The sequence below is a fragment of the Ochotona curzoniae genome, unplaced genomic scaffold, assembly GCF_017591425.1.
Source record: "Ochotona curzoniae isolate NIBS_2020 unplaced genomic scaffold, NIBS_Ocur_1.0 contig_1014, whole genome shotgun sequence".
NCBI classification, from domain to species: Eukaryota; Metazoa; Chordata; class Mammalia; order Lagomorpha; family Ochotonidae; genus Ochotona; species Ochotona curzoniae.
In genome coordinates this window covers 10,914,626-10,935,637 of record NW_024464920.1, presented here as the reverse complement: position 1 = coordinate 10,935,637, position 21,012 = coordinate 10,914,626, and the positions used below count along the sequence as shown (strand labels likewise).

Here is a 21,012-nt window from a genome sequence, read left to right as displayed (position 1 = left end):
ATCCAAACAGGTGCTCAACAGGATTGGGCGCCCAGAGTGTGGCTGGCTATCTCCTGAGCCAGCACCACATAGATCACTTGTCCCCCCTGTGGACCCATGCTGTCCTTGAGCCCATGCAGGTGCTCACTTAGCCCAGAGCAAGCCTTTTCCAGTACAACACACTTGACATTCACAAGGGATTTATCTTGAGATCTTTGCTAATCCCCCCAGTCCAAGTACCACTCCAGTAGATAATTTCCCCCATAAAATGCAGTCAAGCATAACAGAATAATTAAAGTGACCCCTTCAGGCCCTGTGTGATTCAATAAATGTGGGGCTAAATGTCCTTTCCAAAGTGATGAGAATAAATTCTGCCACCGAAATCAATCCTCTGTCGCGTTACATCATTGCTGTGATGACATTAATGATGAATGGTTCCCCATCTGCAAAACCGATCCATAGTGATAATGAGCGACGGGGACCAGGCTGCCATCCAACACCTGTGCTTGCTAAGAAGCAGGGCAAGAAAACATCCATTGCAGCAGGACAGGCGACCCAGGAACTTAGCCAAGCCCTCAGGACAAACAACACACACAGACATACACAATTGCACACACACACACAGTCACACTCTCACACACAGGAGCAGGGGCTGGGCAGTCCTTTCGAGAAGCATGTGTTGGGCACACATGAGGCTATGACAGACACTGTCTCAGCGCCTCCTTATCTTCCTCCTGGACCTGGTCCACTAAGTGAATGTGGATTGCACTCAGGGTGGGGCTGAACTCCCACAAAGCTGTATCTTTGGCTCTTGATGTCATTTTCGGACCTCAGGAGTGTGAGTCAACTTTACTCAGGTTCAAGATCTGCTGCAGTACTTTTTACCAGCAAGAAGCTTCAAATGTTAGGTTCCACATGCTCTTAGTTATATCTTGTAGAATACAGACTTGATGGAAATCATCTCCAATTAGCAGTGAGAATATGTGCTATGGCAGAGTGGATTAAGCCCCTGCCCAGGACACCTGTGTCCCATATCAGAGTCCCTGATTCCAATCCGGTCTACGCTGCTTCTGGATGCTTATGATCCACCTTTTTCTTAATGCACACCTTGGGAGGCAATGGATGATAGCTGTGCCACCAGGAAGACCGGGGCTGAGTTTGAAGCTCCTGAACTTGGTCTGGTCCAGCCCTGGCTGGGAGTGAACCAGTGGTTGTTTTTCTTGAAAAGGGAAAATGATTCTTGCTGTCAAAATAAAGGGTGACTTTTGAAAAGGGAAATTCGGTTAGTCATTGCAAATGGAGAAGTAAAGTGACACATGCATGCTAGAAAGAAAGCCAGGGTCAGGTGACCTTAAAGACCTCGTGCTTGACCCAAGAAATCCTGGCCTTGGGTGGCAGGCAGGAGACCACGCATCTGCAAATTGTAGACAAATGGTCACATCCCACAATCGCAAGTGTTTCTTTTCCCAAGCAACATATGCCCCTTGACTCAAATAGCCTAGCAGAAACAAACCCCCAAAATGCAAGCTGCTTTGTTGGGAATGGAACTGATTTAGGATGACATTTATTTCAGCTTAATGATGAGCCTGCTGTTGGCCCTCTGTCAGCGGACTGCTTCGCGTCTCCTCCCTTGGACTTCTGCACTGCGAGCCTCCGGAGGCTGGAGGGCGGCAGCATTTTCAAAACCCAGCTGATATCTCACTCTTGGACAGAATGTCAGACTCTTTCACTGCATTTTCAACTGTCTTGTGAGACAAAAACTAATTGGTTTGACCTCATGCTGTCGTGTGTTGAGAGGCACGAGTCTTGAGCACTCTCCCTTGAATTCATTGATTTCATTAAACACGGTCTGCCTGTGTTTGCAAAATGTTGTAATTTCCCAGTGATTTCTTCGAACTGCAGTGCATCAACAGATTCTTTGGAACAATGCCATTTCTTAGCTTTGATCTTGCATGTTAATCTTTTATTTCCAATAGATCTTCTACATCAAATCCATCGAGCCAAAGAAGATCTCAACCTTGGGGAAAAGCAATGTGATAGTCACGGGAGCAAATTTTACCCGGGCGGCCAACATCACCATGGTCCTGCGAGGAACCAGCACCTGTGAGAAGGATGTGTGAGTTAAAATACTAGTTATTTATTTTTGGGGTCACAGAACTTTTACTTATGCCAACGGAATAACAATATAATTATAACCTTTTTAAAAAAAAGATTTGTTTCTTCTTATTGGAAAGGCAGATTTACAGAGAGGAGAGACAAAGATCTTCTGTCCATTGGTTCACTCCCCAAGTAGCTGCAACAGCGAGAGCTAAGTCGATCCAAAGCCAGGAGCCAGGAGGCTCCTCTGGGTCTCCCATGTGGGTCCAGGGTCCCAAGGCTTGAGACTGTCCTCCACTGCTTTCCCAGGCCATAAGCAGGGAGCAGGATGGGGAAAGGAGAAGCTGGGACACTAATTGGTGCCCCTGTGGGATCCTGGTGCATGCAAGATGAGGATTTAGCCACTGAGCCATTGCACCAGGCCCAATTATATTCTTTATTTATTGAAAGTATACCCATGTGACAAAGTGGCCAGTCAGTGTTAGAATTTGATATAATTCCTATAAGAGGGATAATTTTGACAAATGGGGAGTGCATTGTAAGAGGCTACTTGCCATGTGATCCCCCACAAAATCACAGGCAACAATTTCAGGAAGTTGCCTACTTGGGACTTGGGTTTGCTTTTTGCTAACGAGGGTGAGTTTGTAGAGTAGCAGATTCCATTTTGAAGATGATGTATCCAGAAAACCAGCTGAAGACCTTGGCATTTGATGGAGAATTTTAGGCAGCACTTTCCCTGTGTGCTTCTACAAATGAGTAAAAGAAACTTTTGGATTTACTTTCTGGTGAGGATTCTTTTTTTCCTTTGTAACCTTTTCTTGACTGGTTTGGTTTGTCCCCAATAATTTTGCCAGTGCCCGTGCTTGTTGTGAGGACACGTAACACTCCCAATATGAGATCGATGTGTCCCCTGAACATTGTTCCTGTGACTTCTTTGCCACACTCATGCTATCGATGACGCATTGAAGGGAAAAGCGTTAGTTTCTTACTGCTGTCCTTGTACAGATGGTTACTCCTGCCATTGGTGTTGTGGCTCAGTGGCTTAAGCCACCACTTGCAGTGGCAGCATCCCATATGGGCACTGGCTTGAGCTCTAGCCAATCCACTTTCAGTCCATCTCCCTGCTAATGCACTTTGGAAAGCAGAAGATGGCCCACAAGCTGGGACCCCTTGGCCACACACGTGGGAAATCTACATGGCATCCCAGGTTCCTGGTTTCAGCCTGGTGACGTCCAGACTGTGGCAACCACTTACGGAGTGAACTAAGGAATGAGTGATCTTACGTTCCTGTCTCTCTAACTCTGCCTTTCAAATGGGTAAATAAATCTTACCCACCCCTGCCCGCACAAAAAGTTACCACCTCCCCTCCCTCCCCTCCCAAAAGATGTCATAGTAATAAACACAACAGATCATTTGAGGCCTGTTAACTTTGCTAAGTTTGGGCTAATTGGAAGTGAAAGATGTTAGCGTCTCCAGGAAGTCTACCACTGAGCTTATTTTCATCCGGGAAGTGCATTTCAGACAATCTGCTAACGCGTGATGTCTTGGTTTTTAACCACCACAACAGACTTGTGCAGCATTCTAATCACTGTGCTTGTTTCCTGAAGTTTCTGTTTTCACCCACTGGCTGCGTGGCGCTGCCATCCCCTGCCCGCCTCATGGCATTAAGTGGCAGGTGGCCATGATCCCAAAGGCTAGGCTGCCCCTCCGTGCTTTCCTCTCTCCTACCGTTTGCCAGAATTCTCCCAGTACCCATTAGAGGCAGTATCTATGCAACACAGGTATTTCGGCGCCATTTATCCTGGCTAAATATCTTACTGCAAAAAAAAAATAATAATAATAATCTTGCATTTTGTAACAGCACAGTTGTGAAGTTAGACACCTGTGTGGTCTCCTGCAAGCAGCCAGCCCCGTGGGAAAAGAACTCGTTTCTTAGAGCATTACCCTGATTCGAGTTCTTGATGCTCTCGTTTCAATGCCGAGTACATCTCACGATACAGCAGTTATTGAATTAAATGACTGTGAGACCTTCGGCATGGAACATTCCATTAAGCATCCCTGCGCGGTGAAGCCACGTTCATGAGCAGTCAACATAAAGCCCCATTAATCCTGCACCTGAGCCCGTGCTCTATTCCCAAGACTCTATTAATATGCTATTAAAAAGGCAGTAATTTCAAAGAGAAAAAAAATGCAGATCTAGTAGTGCAATGTCCTACATTGCTACCTGTCTCTTTCCAAAACGTGCAAACAAGTTTGAGTTCTAATGGTCCATCTTTGCACGATGAACCTCCTAGAGTCCTGGCCTCAGAATGCATTTCTGTGTCCGTCGGGTGGTGGAAGTACCAAACGATTCCATTGCTGTTGGAGCCGCCCGATTCCAAGGTTCCATCTAGCCTAAGATAAGCCCCTCGCAGGAAGCCTTTCGGTAGGGTGGCCTTGGCAGCATGATTTGGCTGTGCTGGTGCAGACATAGCCTGGTCTCTCCCTGGGGTCTTAGGGGTGACCGTAGATGCCCCACACAGAGGCCACTGGGCTAGAGCGGGGCTGCTGCAGACAACTGTGTCCTCACTGCTGTAGGGCACCTGGGTCAGCGCTGGCCAGGGGCCGGGGGCAGCAGGGCAGCAGGGCGGCCGGGCGGCCCCAGCCCATTCCCACTCTGGAGGCACAGCAGGAGGCACCTTGGCCCCGATGCCGATGGCTTTAGATGTCCCTGCACTCTTGGCTTAGATCCCTGCCTTTTTTTTTTTCAAGATTTATTTCTTTTTATTAGAAAGGCAGATTTACAGAGAGAAGGAGTGACAAAGATCTTCTGTCCACTGGTTCACTGCCTAAGTAACTTACAACAGCGAGAGCTAAGTCGATCCAAAGCCAGGAGCCAGGAGGCTCCTCTGGGTCTCCCATGTGGGTCCAGGGTCCCAAGGCTTTGGGCCATCCTCCACTGCTTTCCCAGGCCACAAGCAGGGAGCTGGGTGCGAAGTGCAGTAGGCAGACACAAACCAGTGCCCCTATGGGATCCTGGTGCATGCAAGGTGAGGACTTTAGCTATTAGACTATTGCGCTGGACCCAATTCCCTGATCTTTAAACAACAGAATTACCACCTTCGCTGTGATCCATTTTTGTCCCAGTTCTTATCTGGGTCTTTTGAAATTTTTTTAAAAATTATTTTAGGACCCACTACGGTGGCCTAGTGGGTAAAGTCCTCGCCTTGAACGCGCTGGGATTCCATATGGGCGCCGGTTCTAATCCCGGCAGCTCCACTTTCCATCCAGCTCTCTGCTTGAGGCCTAAGAAAGCAGTCGAGGATGGCCCAAAGCCTTGGAACCCTGCACCTATGTGGGAGACCTGGAAGAAATTCCTGGCTCCTGGCTTCGGATTGGCACAGCACCAGCCGTTGCGCTTACTTGAGGAGTGAATCATTGGATGGAAGATCTTTCTCTTTGTTTCTCCTCCTCTCTGTATATCTGACTTTGTAAAAAAATAAATCTTTCAAAAAATTATTTTAGGGCACAGCGCAGTGGCGCAAGTGGTTAAAGGTCCTCGCCTTGCACGTCCAGGATCCCATATGGGCGCCGGTTCTAATCCTGGCAGCCCCGCTTCCCTTCCAGCTCCCTGCCTGTGGCCTGGGAAAGCCGTCGAGGACGGCCCAAAGCTTTGGGACCCTGCACCCGTGTGGGAGACCCGGAAGAGGCTCCTGGCTTCGGATTGGCATAGTATCGGCCCGTTGCGCTCACTTGGGGAGTGAATCCTCGGACGGAAGATCTTCCTCTCTGTCTCTCCTCTCTGTATATCCGCCTTTCCAATGAAAAAAATAATAAAAATAAATCTTTAAAAAAAATTATTTTAAAAATCTTTTTATTATGAAAACATTCAAACCTATACAAGAAAGATTCCAGTAATGGATTTCTCTGCCTTGGCTTTGATGTTCATCAACATTTGGCCAGTCTTGTTTCATTGTTTTGGGGAGTGGGGAGAGGGGGCAGCAAGGTGGGAGTAGTGGCTGCAGTGACTTCCCAGCACATCCCAGACCCATAGCCCTTTGTCGTGGAACCTTCAGTGTGTCTCTCAGAACAGGGCCATCATCAAACACAGCACTGTTAACCACAGTTCCTTCCTATTGTGAGCCCTCAGGCCTTGTTCCACTTTCTCTCGGGGCTGCTGGGAGCACTTGTTAACTTCTCCTTTCTTTTTCACTTCTAAGAGGGCATGCAAATAAAAAGATGAAAATGCACGGGGCACAGAGGAAGCCAACCCCACATGCCTCAAGATCCGGTCCGCAGCCCCGGGTTCATCAGCGGCTGCCCGCAGCTGATCGATCAGGAAGCGCTGTCCTCCAAGTGGAATTCATAGGCTGTGGTCTTGGGACATCAGCTGCACGCGTGTCTATGTCACGCACGAAACATTCTCTGCCTCTTTCTAGGATACGGGTTAGCCATGTGCTAAATGACACCCATATGAAGTTCTCGCTCCCGTCAAGCCGGAAGGAAATGAAGGATGTATGCATCCAGTTCGATGGTGGGAATTGCGCTTCCGTGGGACCCCTGTCCTATATTGCCCTTCCGCACTGTTCCCACGTGTCTCCTGCTACCACCTGGATCAGGTACTTTGGAGGTTGCTGACATTTCTCTCCCATCATGGTTGAGTCTGAGGCAGAGAGGTTGTGGAAGGAGACGAGTCCTTTCTGAGTGCTTCTCCCGGAGTCCCTTTGAGGACTGGAAGAACGTATACCTGTCACATTGCATGCTTCCCATGGTCACGACCAACGTTAGCAGCACATCCTGTTTTCGTCTTAACTGTGGCTACCGGGAAGCTCACAGCTAAAATGCCTCTACAGTCACAGTGACTGTTGTTAGCCTGGTTTCTAACACACATAAATCACCCTTCTCACACTGTGTCAGTCGCACTCCTGATAAAAGACCTCTCTCTTCTTTCACTTTGTAACCTTACAGTAAGCTGTTTTGAACTCTTTGGAGGAAATGCTGGCAGTTATGGAAATGAACTGCAGGCCTCACAGTTAAGGGAAGCTTCCTAAGGAGAGGATGGAGAATCCAAAGCAGACTTTTTTCCATTTTTTTTTAATCTCTCCCTCATTAATTGAAATTTACCTTTAGATTTTGTCATAGAATCCAAAAGATATTTTCTTTACCTAACAGAGTATGAAGCTAATTTTCAAAGCGCTCTCCAGGTAAAGCTCCAAAGCTTTATTTTAAAAATGAAGAAAAAGAACAAAAATCAATAGTAGCAAGGAGATGAGGGGGAGGTGCTAAAAGGCTGGGAACAACAGAAATGGAGCTCCAGGGGCCCCAAGTCCAAGGTCAAGATGTTGGCCTGGCTGGTTTCTCCCAAGGCCTGGCCTGGCCTCCTTGTGTCCCCCCTGGAGAGATTGTGTTGGACCTCTGTCATCAGATGGGGGCCCAGCCCCATCTTAAAGACTTTGTGTCTTTAAGGTCCCTATCTCCAAGCACAGTCCCAGGCTGCAGGACTGGAGGGGAGGGCCTCTGCATACGGATGTTGCAGGTGCACAGTTCAGCCCAGAACGATGGTGGCAGGAAGAGTGAAAGCCTGCATGACGCTCGCCCGCTCTGGGACTAATTCTGTCCTATAAATAAAGTCAGGCATTGCTGCGGCACTCACTACGTGTCTGGGGTGTAGAGACTAAGTCTGACCTCGCAGCCAGGAGGGAACGGAGACCCCAAGAGGGTTCAGACAGCTTGACCCAGGGCCCAGGCAGTGTGGCCTGGGGCATTGAGTCATCGAGGCTTCCTGTTCTGTAACAGCGTTAGGGGCTTATGGTGGCAGGTTGAGGCTGAGTCGCCAGAGGCTCCTTAGGCGCTGTGCTTGCAGCAAGAACAGGGCGTCTTGCCGTCTGGCGGTCAGCAGAACAACGTGGCTCAGTGTTTCAGTGCTGTCCATAGCGTATCCCCAGCCCAGCTCAGCCCTTCCCACTTACAGCTGAGAGCTTTAGTGCCCCGCCTCTCCTCTCCACCCTCCGTGCTCCAGCTGCCTGTGTCCACCTCCTGGTTTTGCTGTCATAAAATTGGCTAACCTTTGGACCTGACATGCCAAGGTCCCTGCCCCCTAGAAAGAGCAGCCTCTGTGATCAGGGCCCCAGCTGTGGCCAGAGTTGTAGGCAATTGTTGCTGTCCCAGCCAAGGACCGAGGTACGCATGTCAGGAGTCACTGAGCCTATGGGAGATCACTGGGCTACAAGTGCGAGGGAGAAAAGCAGCTGCCATAGGTTTCCCAGATAGGAATGTCTCTCTTTAATGTCATTTATAATTTTACCTTGTCCAATGTATTCCCTATCTTGCTAAATAAGCTGTAATTGGTAGGTTGGGTGTTTGATTTTGAAAATGGTTAGATTGAAGAATCTTCATATAGATTAAACAGCAATCAAACAAAATTCTGTTTATTGAAACCCTCTCAAGGTGCAGGTGATGATCTGATTATAGGTGGAAAAACAGCCCAACTGTGAATGAATTTAGGCATTGAAAGTAATATCTGACCTTCAATTTTTATATGTCTATATCTTCCAAGTCATGAATATGTGCCGGGGATCCTTCTGAGATTTGTAAAATGAGTGGGCGACCTAAATGAAAAATCGGTTCATTTTCTCACGTTACTGACTTTAGCATTAATTGTAAATCCATTGGTGGAACACTTGTGTGTTTACCATGAAGCCTTTCTTGATCCTGATTTTTCTTTTTTTTTTTTTCCCCATTTGCAGTGGCGGTCAGAATATCACCATCATGGGCCGAAATTTTGACGTCATTGACAACTTAATCATCTCTCACGAGTCAAGAGGAAACATAAATGTAAGTCTGGCGCTGCCACCACCACGCGAGGGTGTCTGGGGGCCGTTTCTGCCTGGTCCTCCTTCGATGTTCTCATCTTTCACCTGTTGTGTGATGTAAAGTCAGACCTTCCGCTTGTACCTGAGTCCTTCAAGCTGCAGCATGGAGGAAAGAGACCTGAACTTGCCTCCTCCCCCTGTGGTTTGCAGCCGGCCTCTTTGATCTGCATGCGTGAAATCACTCTGGGAAAGGCCGAGGTGTGACAGTGAGGTTAGCAGGGGGCAGGTAGGCCGACTTGGCCTGAGACCCAGAGATCTTGTCACAGCTCCCTTCTCTGCCCTCTGAGTGGTCTTCTCTTCCCCACAGTGGGGTCTGGTTCCCACCTCTGGCCTCCTCCTGCCTGTGCCTTACCAATTCTGTTGGTGCCTCGTGATGCTCTTGGGAGCCTCTGATCAAAGCTCCTGCCACTAGGAGCTGGAGGGGAGAGGAGGGAATTCAGATATGTGCCGAGGGTGCCCCTCCAGCAAACACACTTCTAAACCCTTCCTGTATGTCTTCCGCATTTTCTCTTCCCCTTTCCTTAGTAAGCAGCCATTCTAGCCCTGTCTGACCACTTCCTACAGCAACTGGCAGATCTCTGAGTGCCCACAGACCCTGCTTGGGACCAGTGCAGGGTTGGGGCCTCAGCCTGCCTGCCCGTGCGTCAGCCTCCCCGCCTCATGCTGCACACACAGCCAGCCCCCACCCTCTACTGGGCCGTGCTTCCATGCTGCACGCTTGGGCGATTTCTGTAGAAGGGGACCTTCTGCTTGAGCTTGTCCATGAACTTGCACCCTTTCTTAGTGGCTGCTGCCAGGCCAAATAGAACTTATTAGCATCCACTGTGGGCAAAACATTTTGGTGGAGCTCAACATTGTGTTGAAGCCAGTAAGGCCAGGTTCCTGTCGCAGTTGCCTTGCTTCTGATCCAGCTCCCTGCTAATGGCCTGCGAAAATTAGTGCAAAATGACACAAGGGTTTGGGCTACTGCCACCTGCGTGGGAGACCCTGAGGAAGCTGTTGGCTCCAGCCATCAGCTTTGCCGCAGTCTGGGACCTGCAGCCATCTAGGAAGTAAACCAGCAGATGGAGGATCTCCCTCTCTCTCTCCTCCTCCATCTCTGTAACTCTGTTTTTCAAAATAAATTGATCAATCTTGAAAAGAACGACGACAGTTTTGCTGGGTGCAAGGATTAAAGATTAGTGAGGATGACTTCCTGGAGAAGGAGCTGTCCCCGTGCTAGTATTGCAAGTCAACAGTGCCGGGGTGGTCAAGTGCTTAGCTCTTGGCTTCCCTGCCAGCTCTGAGCCCCGTGAGGACCAAGGAAGCACCATGTGTTTCCAGGGCAGAGGACGGTGGCTTTGGGGTGGAGGTGAGCATGTCTGCAGAGTGGGCAGGGGTGCAGACAGGTGAAAGCAGACGGTGACTTCCAGTATGGAAGACAGCTTCCTTCCACTCAGCTGGAACTGAGAGAGATGGCTGCAACATGGCCTTGGAGTGCCTGTGTGCAGGCAGGGGTGGTGCCCATTCAGGAAAGGTGAGGCAACACGATTGGAGTGAGAGTATCGGGAAAGGAGAAGAGGGTGCTTTGGATGTGATGGGGCAGAAGAGAGCAAAGAGGAAGATCGGGGGGCAGGAGTTGATCCTTGGGGAGGCTGAGGCTGGATGATCCAAGGACTGCAGAGTCTTCTGAAAGGCATCTTTTATATGAGGCCAGCCTGCTGGGCCAAAGGCTGTGGAGCCAGGTGGGAAAGGCCAGGGGCCACAGTGCTTTCCATGCTGTCCGTGCACGGGCTGCAGTGGTGTGGGGACGCATGGAGGAGGCAGAGGGCCGGTCATGCATGGCCACACCCACACTGTTGGAGGCCTCTGTGCCTTCTCATGGCCCCTCCTTTACCCCCTTGTTTATGTTGTGACACCAGAAGGACAAAAGGACTTTCTCTCCAAACATTGGTCCTGCCTCCTGTTCCCCTGCCACCTGAAAATGGCTATGCAATTGTACGTTTTTTAAAACTCCACCTGTCGGTCAGGCCACATTCTCCACCTCGTTTCCCATCCTTGGTGGTCATCAGTTGGTTGTGGAACACAGTCTCTTTTGCTTGTGTTTCCAGGGGGCATCAGAGTGGCCTTTCGTCTTTGTGGTTAGTGACTTCTGCCTACATGCACAGGAGGTTCCCCAACACAGGCAGGTCAGGGTCTCGTCTTCCTTCTAGTAGCTTCCCACGATTCCACTGTTCCAGCCCCCAGGAACACCTGAGTGTTCGGGCCAGCATCTTCCTCTTTGTCCACATGGCTCGTTTGTGCCTAGTTTTCCCACAGCATTTCTGCTGATGACTTCCATTGCCAACAACAGCAGTAATCGTAATAGCTGGCATGTATCATGGAGGGCTAACTCCACTAAGCAGGTCCTGTTCTAAGCATTTCTGCATGTGTGATCCCATGTAGTTTAACCCTCACTTCATGGAAGGAGCCCCTGTCTCATTTACTTCAAGGCTGTTTAGTCCCAAGGGCAGAGTCAGTATCATTGTACAGATAGGAAAAACAGAGGCACCCAGAAGTCTCGTAGTTGCCAAGATCACTGGGCTGTCAGAGAGCAGAGCCGAGATTCTGTAGTGAAGTTCCTAAAATGCTCCTTTCCTTCTCTGCCAGGTCTCTGAGCATTGCGTGACGACTTCCTGCAGGTTCCTAGCCCCCAGTTTAAAGAGTTTGAAAGTGCGCATGAACGTGACCGTGAAGCTGAGGGTGCAGGATACCTACCTGGACTGTGGGACTTTGCAATACCTCGAGGACCCTAGATTCACAGGGTACCGGGTGGATTCTGAGGTAGACACAGAATTGGCCGTCAAAATCCAGGTATGTATCTAGCCTTATCTGCTGCAGTGGGTGGTCCCCGGCCTCCTGGGCTGGCCAGGTGGCCTTCCGCAAGTGGCCTGATGCCTTCACCTTTGTTTTCTGCTTCCGCAGAAAGAAAATGACAACTTCAACATTTCTAAGACAGACATCGAAATCACCCTCTTCTATGGGGAAAATGGGCAATTAAATTGTAGTTTTGAGAACATTACGAGAAACCAGGATCTTACCACCATTCTTTGTAAAGTGAAAGACATCACTGCTGCCAACAGCATCGCCACCTCCTCCAAGAAAGTTCGTGTAAGTCACTGGGGCGATGCCACTTGCTCTCTAAACCAAGTTTTTGCTAACTCCTTGGCTAACCCCGGGGGTGGTGGGGTAGGCACAATCTTCGCTGGCTATTTACCTCCCTGCTCGAAATAGAAGGAAACAAAGCAGGTAGTGTACGCTCAACACAATTCCTCCAAGAGTTGGCAGCCTGCGCTCACCGGCCCTGGCGAATGTCAGCATGCTGAAGGCACTGATACCTGTGACACGACTGAAGCTTGAGGACTCTGGTTCTTGCTGTATATCAAGCTCAGAGCTTCTCCAGGAGTCCCCTTGATGGAAGAACTGTCACTCTGTTCCCAAATGCGGAGCTGGAAGGTCCCAGCAGAAGCCCCAGGCAGGAGCTTCATCTCGCTCATTCAGGATCAGCTTGGAGTCTGACCGAGACCAGACAGTCCGTGGCTTATGGGCCTCTTCCTTCACCACTGCAGTCTTGCCTTCCGGGATGTCTTCTCCCTGACACGCTGGGAGGAGCCATCCCTGGGATATTTGTGGCCCACAATAAAGATGAAAGACCAAGTGAGAAGGGGAACAGCTCCAAAGTTGCCCTTCCCAGTGTTGGCGTCACGTGTGGCGCCACGCAGCCTCTGTTGAAGATGCTTTCCCAGCCACCGTCATAAATCACCGGAGAAAGGACGAGGAAGAAGACTTGAAGTCAGAACAAAGGCGCATCCAGGTCCCGGCTGGAGCAGGCAGTCGCCGTGTGGCCTTGAGAAGATTCTGGGCTCTCTGGAGTCTCCCTGGTCCGTCTGTGTAGTATAGGGATGCGATTGGCTGGAAAATCAATGGCAACACGTAACTCCTAAGGCATCTCTCTTCCATGTTGAGAAGGGCTCATGTCTGCATTCCTCGTCACTCGGGATACAGCTCCGGGGAATCTGTGCCCACCCAGCGGCAGCACAGCAGGGAGCAACATAGATACAGGCCTGGGCATTGGGTGCTTGCCTCAAGAGATGCTTAGGACTTATGAAAGAATGTGTTAGGAGGCGGTGGTTGTTACAGGGTGCACAGGGCTACCCATTTGTGATGGTGGGCTACGGGTATCTGTGATGATGGCAGCTGAGCCAGGGCCCCAAAGTCCCCAGGAGGCCAGTGTGGACCCATGGTGGGAACCACGGGAATGCTGGAACACTGGGAGAGAGGTAACTGGATAAGAAAAAAGCAGATGAGAACTTTGTGTGCCACAGTTGGGGCTCAGGGTTTTGTTGTTGTTGTTTTGGGTTTAAAGATTTATTTTAATTACTTGAAGGGCAGAATAGCAGAACCAAAGGTAAATGGAGAGGTTTTCCATCCATTGGTTCTTTCTCCCTAAATGGCCATATCAGCCAGGACTTAGCCAGGGCAGAGCTACGAGCCTAGAACTCCATCCTGGTCTCCCACATGGGTGTGGGGACAGGGGTCCACGGACTTGGGCCATCCCCTGCTGCTTTTCCAGGAACATTAACAAGAAGCTGGATCACAAGTAGAGCAGCTGGGACCCAAATCAGTGCTCTAGCATGGGATTCTGGTGTCATGGGCAGCAGTTGAGTGCACTGCACCACACAACACTAGCTCCTGGGGGCTTAGCGTTTGAGTTCTGCCAAGCATTGGAAAGGCATGAGGAGGAGTGATGTGAGCTGACTTTGGCATTGGTCGTGGCGCATGAGCCTTTACAACTACAACCAAAAGGCAGGTGAAGTGGGAAGGGATGAACAGCATGCCTTTTCCCCTTACATGTTTTAGGAAATTTTCTAATGGGAGGAAAAAAAAAAATAAATGAAAGCTAAGCCTGGAATAGTCCCTCAGAGTAGCGAGTCAGCAGGGCCAGCGTTGTAACAGCTGAGTGCTTTTAGTCCAAAGCATCCTGTCATGACATGCAGAATAGGGCTGGAGCTCGCTGGTGCCCTGGAAGCAAAGGTGGGGGCGCTGCTGAGCCTGTGCTAGCTGCCCCCTCGTGGGTCCACTCTGCAGGGGTGTAGGGGGACTGCTGAAGATCTGGGGCGACCCACCATGAAGGAACGTATTAGGAAACCGAGGCCCAGGGCCTGCTGTTGGGGTCGGAGCTCAGCTCACCCTTGGGAGTGCCCCACGTCTCTGAGTGTATCTTAAGTGGGGAACCCCCATCTTGGGTGGCATAGGGTACCTAACTAGGGTCTGACGCGCCTCTCCTTTTAGGTTAGACTGGGAAACCTGGAGCTGTTTGTGGAGCAGGAGTCGGTTCCCTCCACGTGGTACTTTCTCATTGTGCTTCCCGTCCTGCTGGTTATTGTCATTTTTGGTAAGTGTCTTATTCACTGAGAGACATCACTTCCCCTGGGGTCTCTTGTAGGGCGGGCAAGCTGTTCAGCTCTGGGGGTTGGGGAGGGGGCTCTTTGCTTCCCTTAAACACTAATGGATGAAACCTCAGGTCAGAACTCTGGGAAAAGGGTCCCGGGCACATGGCGAGAGCCTCTGAAACATTTCTCAGGAGGCCTCTTGTACAAGAGGCTGGGTCTCCGAGGTGTGGTACTGAACCCACTTGGTTTGGTTGGTGTTCGCTAATAAGCCACTGCCATCCTTCCCTGGAAGTTCTTCCGCCCTCAGGGGACTTGGTCAGCTCCTCCCGCACCTGTCCCCTAGTCCTGTCTTTCCTGACAGAACTGGACTTCAGACGTGGAACTGGGTCATTTGTGAACATGACCTGAGACTCATTAGGTCTGCAACAGCCCATGGTGGTTCTCCACTGATCTGGCCTCTGCTATTTGCTTTCATTTGGCCACCCGGTCTTTTGATGAAAGAAGTGGACAGCATTTAAGACTTGGATGAATACACATGTTAAAAGGGAAAATCTCTTGCAAGTTTGCAGAACGGAGGAATCAGTGAGTCCTGGATTTCCCATGGCATCCGTGTCCTGGAGCTGCCCTCCTGAGAAAGGCCGTGTCCTCCTGGAGTCCTCACCACAGTCTTCACCACTCCCTGTTGTCTTCTTGCAAGCCAGTTAGCCCACCCGTGTGTTGCTCCCTGTGACTGTTTAGCTTGCAACCTCCGGTTGTGAGCTGAGTTTTGTTTCTATTCCTTTTGTTTCTATTTTCCCTTCTCCTCCTTTGAAAAAGAAAGAAAGAAAGAACTCCTCTCCATCTCCTAGTCTGGCACTGCATCATCATCATCTAACAGAGGCAGTTTGCTCATGTCTTCTTCTACATTCTCTTTGTCTCATTCTTTCATTCATGCTGGTTCTCCCTTACCTGTTGTTTCCTGAGCATCTGTTCTGTTGCTGATGCAGCTGGATCTGCAGCTGAGTTAAGGCCCAGTGCTTCCCCTCAGGGTGTTCACGGTCCAGCGAGGGAAGGATTTATGTGTATAATTAGCTGGCTTCATGTGATGAATGCTCTCTGCCGGGACCCTGTTTTGTCCTGCTGGATGATCACTTGAGGCTCTGCTTTGTGAATGTCCTGCCCAAATTGCCTTCCCCCCATTGTATATTTACAATCCAGAATCAGGCTTGGGGTGCTCACGAACCTCCGGCCGCTGTCAGCTCTAGTCAGATTTACTTGGAGCTCGTCTTGTCAACGTTGAGCTGTATCCCTCCCTCGGCTCTGTAGAGACCGTGTCTGCCTTTCAAGGTGACTTGGACTGTCTTTGACACAGGGCTCTGGGTTGCACTTGGGACTTGCAAGGCCTGAGGCAGGGTTGTGGGATCTTTGGCCAGAGCAGGAGTTCCCCACCGTCCCATCAAAGCAGAGTGGCCACACTCAGCACCCCTGCGTTGTAACAAGTGTAGCCTGGGGCGCAGTGCTCCCTAGTGACACTGCTGATAAGAGGCTGCTGTGACCTTGGAAGTTTGGGAATCATTGATGCTCCACAGTTTTCTTGGAGGTGCGTAGCACACGTTAAGACTGTTGGCCTTGTAAAGTGGTCCATGGAAGGAGTGTGTTGCATTTTGTCTCTTCCAATGCCATTTGTGCCTATGGATAGCAGAGCCCTTGTGTCAGGCAGTATTCTCTTGAAAGAACTGTAGCTTAGTGAGTGCTGGTATTTGATTGTTGAGTACTTATTTTTCTTAAAAGTGTTAAGTTCTTTCTTGCTGTGAGTTGCCTGTTGTAAGTATGTCAAGGTCCCAGAGAGATAGGCCCTGGAACAAATAAAGCAGCCAGGCACAGAGACCTGAAGGGTCTTCCTTGAGGTCACACAGCTAGCATAGGATAGGACACAGCAGGGGACAGGGACCCAAGCCCCTGCTCCATTCTGTTTACTGTCTTGACAGCTCAATTGGAAGCGAAAGACGGTGGCCCAACAAGCCCCATACGCCCCCGACCACATGGCCCCATTAGGTGGGACCAGCTTGGCTTCCATGGGTACAGTCAGCTGTGTAGCCCTGGGGTTTCGATCTCTGCCATTTGCAGTCCAGACTTCATTTCTCCGGGGATGTTTAGAAACCTCAGCCAAAAGGATGGAACAATATGAGTGGCCTGTGGCTGCGGGGAAACTTGGCTTATTTTATTACTTTTCAGCCTACTGGGATCTTTGGTTACAAGTGAAGGTTATTTGATTTAGTTTTCATTTTTAAGATGAGTGGATTTTTTTTCTTTTAATGTTGCATTTTAGCATCTTCCCCTTGGAGTGAACGACCCCTCCATGGGCAGCCCAGCTCTTGCGCACTGCTTTCTGGTCTCATTCATTCTCTGTTCCCACTCACCCTTCCCGCCTGCACACAAATGCACTTCCTCTTCCTTGTTGAGGGAAGTGTAAAGATTGGTTGGCATGGTCGTGGGTCTCTCCAAGCCCTCCCGTCCCCCTGACAAGAGCGTCTCTCTCTCTCTCCCCCCAGCGGCTGTCGGAGTGACCAGGCACAAATCCCAGGAACTGAGTCGCAAGCAGAGCCAACAGCTGGAACTGCTGGAAAGTGAGCTTCGCAAAGAGATCCGTGATGGTAGGGGCCCGCATTTCTGTTTGTATCATAGCAAGCCTTTTTGATTAAAAAAAAAAATTTTTTTTGGCCCATCCATGAAAACAGCTAGGGTAAATGAGAAATATTTGTATACCAGCAGCAACTGTGCAGCAGGGCCTGGGCCCGGCTTTGTATTTCTTTGCAGCTCTTCTCTGCAGCCAACCACGTAATTATCTATTGTTTCTTCCGTAATGAAAACCAAGGTCACACTCCGCATTAGACAAAACAGCACAAGATCTTCTCCATTGTTTGTTGAGTTAAAATATTGCTCTTGGGATTGTGTCTTGCAGGCTTTGCTGAGCTGCAGATGGATAAATTGGATGTGGTTGATAGTTTTGGAACCGTTCCCTTCCTTGACTACAAACATTTTGCTCTGAGGACTTTCTTCCCGGAGGTAAAAGAGCATTGATCATCCTCCTAGGGTTGACTCTTGAATAATAATGAACGTGCTTGTTGCTCTCTGTCAGAGCGTGTGTTTGCTTCCAAGGCAGCTGTAGCTAATAGGTCCGGGACAAAAATTCAACGGCTTAAGCTGGAGCAGAGCAGGCAGGAGGAAAATTACTAATTGCACGGAGTTGACAAGAAAATAGTGATGGGTCAGAGGCGATTACTCCTGGTCTAGTAGCAGCAACTTAAGAGGCACAGAACTTCAGAGGGATGATTTTCACCTTGTTTTACACCCAGGGTGGGAAGTAAGCTCATTTCTTTAACGATCAATACATGGTGGGCTGGCCGATTGGTTGTGTTTATCTGCATGACTTCCATTGCTTCACTCTTGCTTCTAAGTTGGAAAAGAGAGTCCTTGTGGCCGGAAGTGGGGCAAGGGGAAGCCAACTTGTAAGGACTCTGAGCTGCTAACAGGCATTGTAGCCATGTGGTGTCTTTCTAGTTCTCTCTGGCAGTTTTTCCTTAGCTGACCATTTGTGTCATACTCATTGAGTGGAACTAGCTACACGGAATGATTCGTTTGTTCTAGAACGCGAAGGAGTTGTCAGTTGAACCCATTGGTCACCTGTGTTCTGACACCTCCATTTTCTCACCTGCTCACTCAACCTTCTTCCTTTTAACCCTCCCAAGTCATCTTTGATAAGGTATAGTCTTTCTCCATCACATCCCAACAGCCCCAGCTCCACCAGATTGCCCTCCTCCACTTTTGTTGTTGTTGTTACTGTTGTTGGTCTAGAACTGATGACCACATTGCAGCCTCTGGAACACATCAATACCACAGTTGTCCTACTGCAGATCTAGCCAGAAAACTCTCTAGGGCCAAAGGGGCCCTGGGCCTCACCTTAGCAGAAATTTCTTGGCTCATTGGCAGGAACCCAGAGTTCAGAAAAGCAGACACATGCAGTAAACAATTTTCAACTTCTCTATAATTCTCCTAGTAGACACGGGGGTGTGCCCTGCTGTGTCTTGAGGTTGGACCTCTCCCTCAAAACACCTGTCATCTTTGGTTCATCCAAGCCTTACAAATCAAGAAGGCCTTACAAAGGATTTCATTTTCTTGTACTTGTGGTGTTTGTTTTGTTTTGTTTTAAACTTGTCCCATCAGAGGGGCTAGCACCAAGTTCTGCCATTAGCCCCTCCTCTGTTCCCATGGCAGAACACCTGGGAAGGAAGCTGCAGGTTCCCGAATCAGGATGACAGTGCAAAGGACCTCCACTAGGGATGCATCACAAGTCCTGTTTCCCAGCTCTTTCAGATCCCCATTAAGAATTTAATAGCAATCAAATAACAGAGATTTTCGACCATCACCATGAGTACTGTGTGGGCTTTTACCGTTAATGACTGCCCTTGAGTGCCGAATAGAGTAATCTGTGGCCAGAGCAAGAAATTTCCTAGCTTCTAAATCTGCTCAGCAAAGAGCAAGATGGAGTGGGGAATGTCAAGGAAGACTGCAGCATGTTGAGTATTAAAAAGTCCCAGGCACAATGTGATGCTATTTTAGGAGAGATAGTTGCAAACAGCCAAGCGATTCAGCTGTGGGTTATGTGTATGTTTGAGAGGCAACTGGGAAAGCTGTAAAAACTGAAGTCAGAAGGAGTTGTTCAAGGAGAGGACCCAGGAAGAACAAGCCCAAGTTTGTCAAAATGCTGCCCAGAAAACATCCGTCAGAACTGAATGTGTAATGACCCGGATGTGCACCCCAGGGACACACCAAGGTGAGGCCAGTGTCCCATGGCATGCCCTGCATGCTACAGATCAGGTTTTCTGGGACTTGGGCCCTTGACCGTGGGACGCAGACCCAGGTGTCCAGGCCTGGAGGTGGGGCTTGTTGATCAAAACCTTCTAGAGAGCAGAAGGCAAAACCTGGAGATGCCCAAAGAAAGCCAGAGGCAGCATAGTGACATAGCAAGTTAATCCTTTGCCTGCAGCACCAGCTTCACATGAGCGTGCCAATTCATGTCCCAGTTGCTCTACTTCTGATCCAGCCCCCTGCTTAATGGTCTTGGAAAACAGCGGAGGATGGCCCAGGGGACCCCAGCACCCCCGTGGCAAACCAGGAAGAAGCTTCTGGCTTGTGACTTTGGATCAGCTCAGCTGTGGTAGTTGTGGCCATTTGCAGAGCTAGCCAGCAGATGGAAGACCTCTCTCTGTGTCTCTCCTTTCAGTGAAATTTGCCTTCTAAATAAAAATAAATATTAAAAAATAAAAAACAAGCCAGTGGTTGCCGGGTCCCTGGTTCTTTGCTGTTTCTTCAGGCTTTTCAAGCTTTGTTCCTCATTATGTTCCCTCTTTTTCCTTTGGCTGAAAATGGGAGAATAAAGGGAAGTAGAAAGTCTAACCTCCAGGAAATTTGAATAAGAAGGAAGAAAAAGCCTGAGAACCAAGAGGCAGGATGGTTTTTCCCTCGTTAAGGTCAATAGTCTCTTTAAATGTTCTATTTACATGAAGTTTAAAAATATCGGGAACTAGAAAAAACGCCAGCCCAGAGCTTTTTGTTGTTGTTTTCTTTTTGTCTTTTGTTTGTTTTTAGCAAAGTGAATTAATTAACTTGAAAGGCAGAAAGAGTGAGACAGGGGTCTACCACTGCTTGGCTCCCTTCACAGTTGCCCACATGGCCGGGGCTGGGTCAGGCTGCAACACATGACCTGGAACACCATCTGAGTCTCCCATGCGGGTTGCAGAGAGATCCAGGTGCATCGGCAAGAGGCTGGATAGGAAGCAGAGCTGGGCTTCCAGCCCCGGCAGCCCTATATGGGAAGCGGGCATCCCAAGCAGCAGTGTCCTGTGCCAGCCCTGTTCTCTTGTTCCTTGGACAGACTTTGACCAGAATAGTCTGAGGCCTTTGTCTTGGGTAAATGAATTGGAAACTCAGAAGATACAAAATTAGTCCCATATTTTAGCTACTACCTGCACCCACCCCCGAGTTGACAAATCTTGGATATTTGAATCTGCATTCTGTTGACTGATTTAAAGTATGACTCAGTGTGATTTCAAACTAGGATCATTCATTCCAGTAAGATTTACGATACATGATTAAAACCCTCAAATCGTAAAGTTTATATTCAGGAGCTGAAAACATGGTTCATAAAGAGATTTTCAGAAATCAGGTGGTCAGGGCCAGATTGTTGTAAAGCAGGTTAGGCTGTCGTCTGTGATTCCAGTATCCCACACGGGCACCAGTTTGCCAGTTTGAGTCCTGGCAGCTCCAGCTTTGATCCAGCCCCCTGCTAATGGCATGGGAAAGCAGCAGATGGCCCGAGAGCTTGGGCCCCTGACACTGCTGTAGGAGACACACATGGAGTTCCAGGGTCCTGGCTTTGGCCTGGTCCCCACCTTCACAGTGTAGGCATTTGTGAAGTGGACCAGTAAATGGATGATCTATTTACATATCTCTACTTTGGTGTGACTCTGTGAGGCAAATAAGAATTAATCTTTTTAAAAAGCAAACAAATGTGCCAGTGGGATAGAAGCAATGTGGCCACATTTGCCATAAATTAGGTCCAAACACAGCAACTCGAGTTGATGCAAATGCTTACCTTGCTCTTATTTTTCTTTTCACCCTAAACGTATGAGAGG

General features: G+C 49.2%; 1 protein-coding gene across 2 annotated transcripts in view; it reads left to right on the top strand.

Annotated features, from left to right (window-relative positions):
• PLXNC1 (plexin C1) overlaps nucleotides 1-21,012 on the top strand; it is a 159,773-nt gene that overhangs the window by 92,933 nt on the left and 45,828 nt on the right. For both annotated transcript variants that reach the window (XM_040980785.1, XM_040980775.1), the window contains exons 10-17: nucleotides 1,956-2,095; nucleotides 6,495-6,674; nucleotides 8,802-8,889; nucleotides 11,556-11,759; nucleotides 11,871-12,056; nucleotides 14,238-14,340; nucleotides 16,870-16,971; nucleotides 17,280-17,383. In XM_040980785.1, coding sequence (XP_040836719.1) covers nucleotides 1,956-2,095; nucleotides 6,495-6,674; nucleotides 8,802-8,889; nucleotides 11,556-11,759; nucleotides 11,871-12,056; nucleotides 14,238-14,340; nucleotides 16,870-16,971; nucleotides 17,280-17,383 — 1,107 coding nt within the window. The remainder of the gene's footprint in view (nucleotides 1-1,955; nucleotides 2,096-6,494; nucleotides 6,675-8,801; nucleotides 8,890-11,555; nucleotides 11,760-11,870; nucleotides 12,057-14,237; nucleotides 14,341-16,869; nucleotides 16,972-17,279; nucleotides 17,384-21,012) is intronic.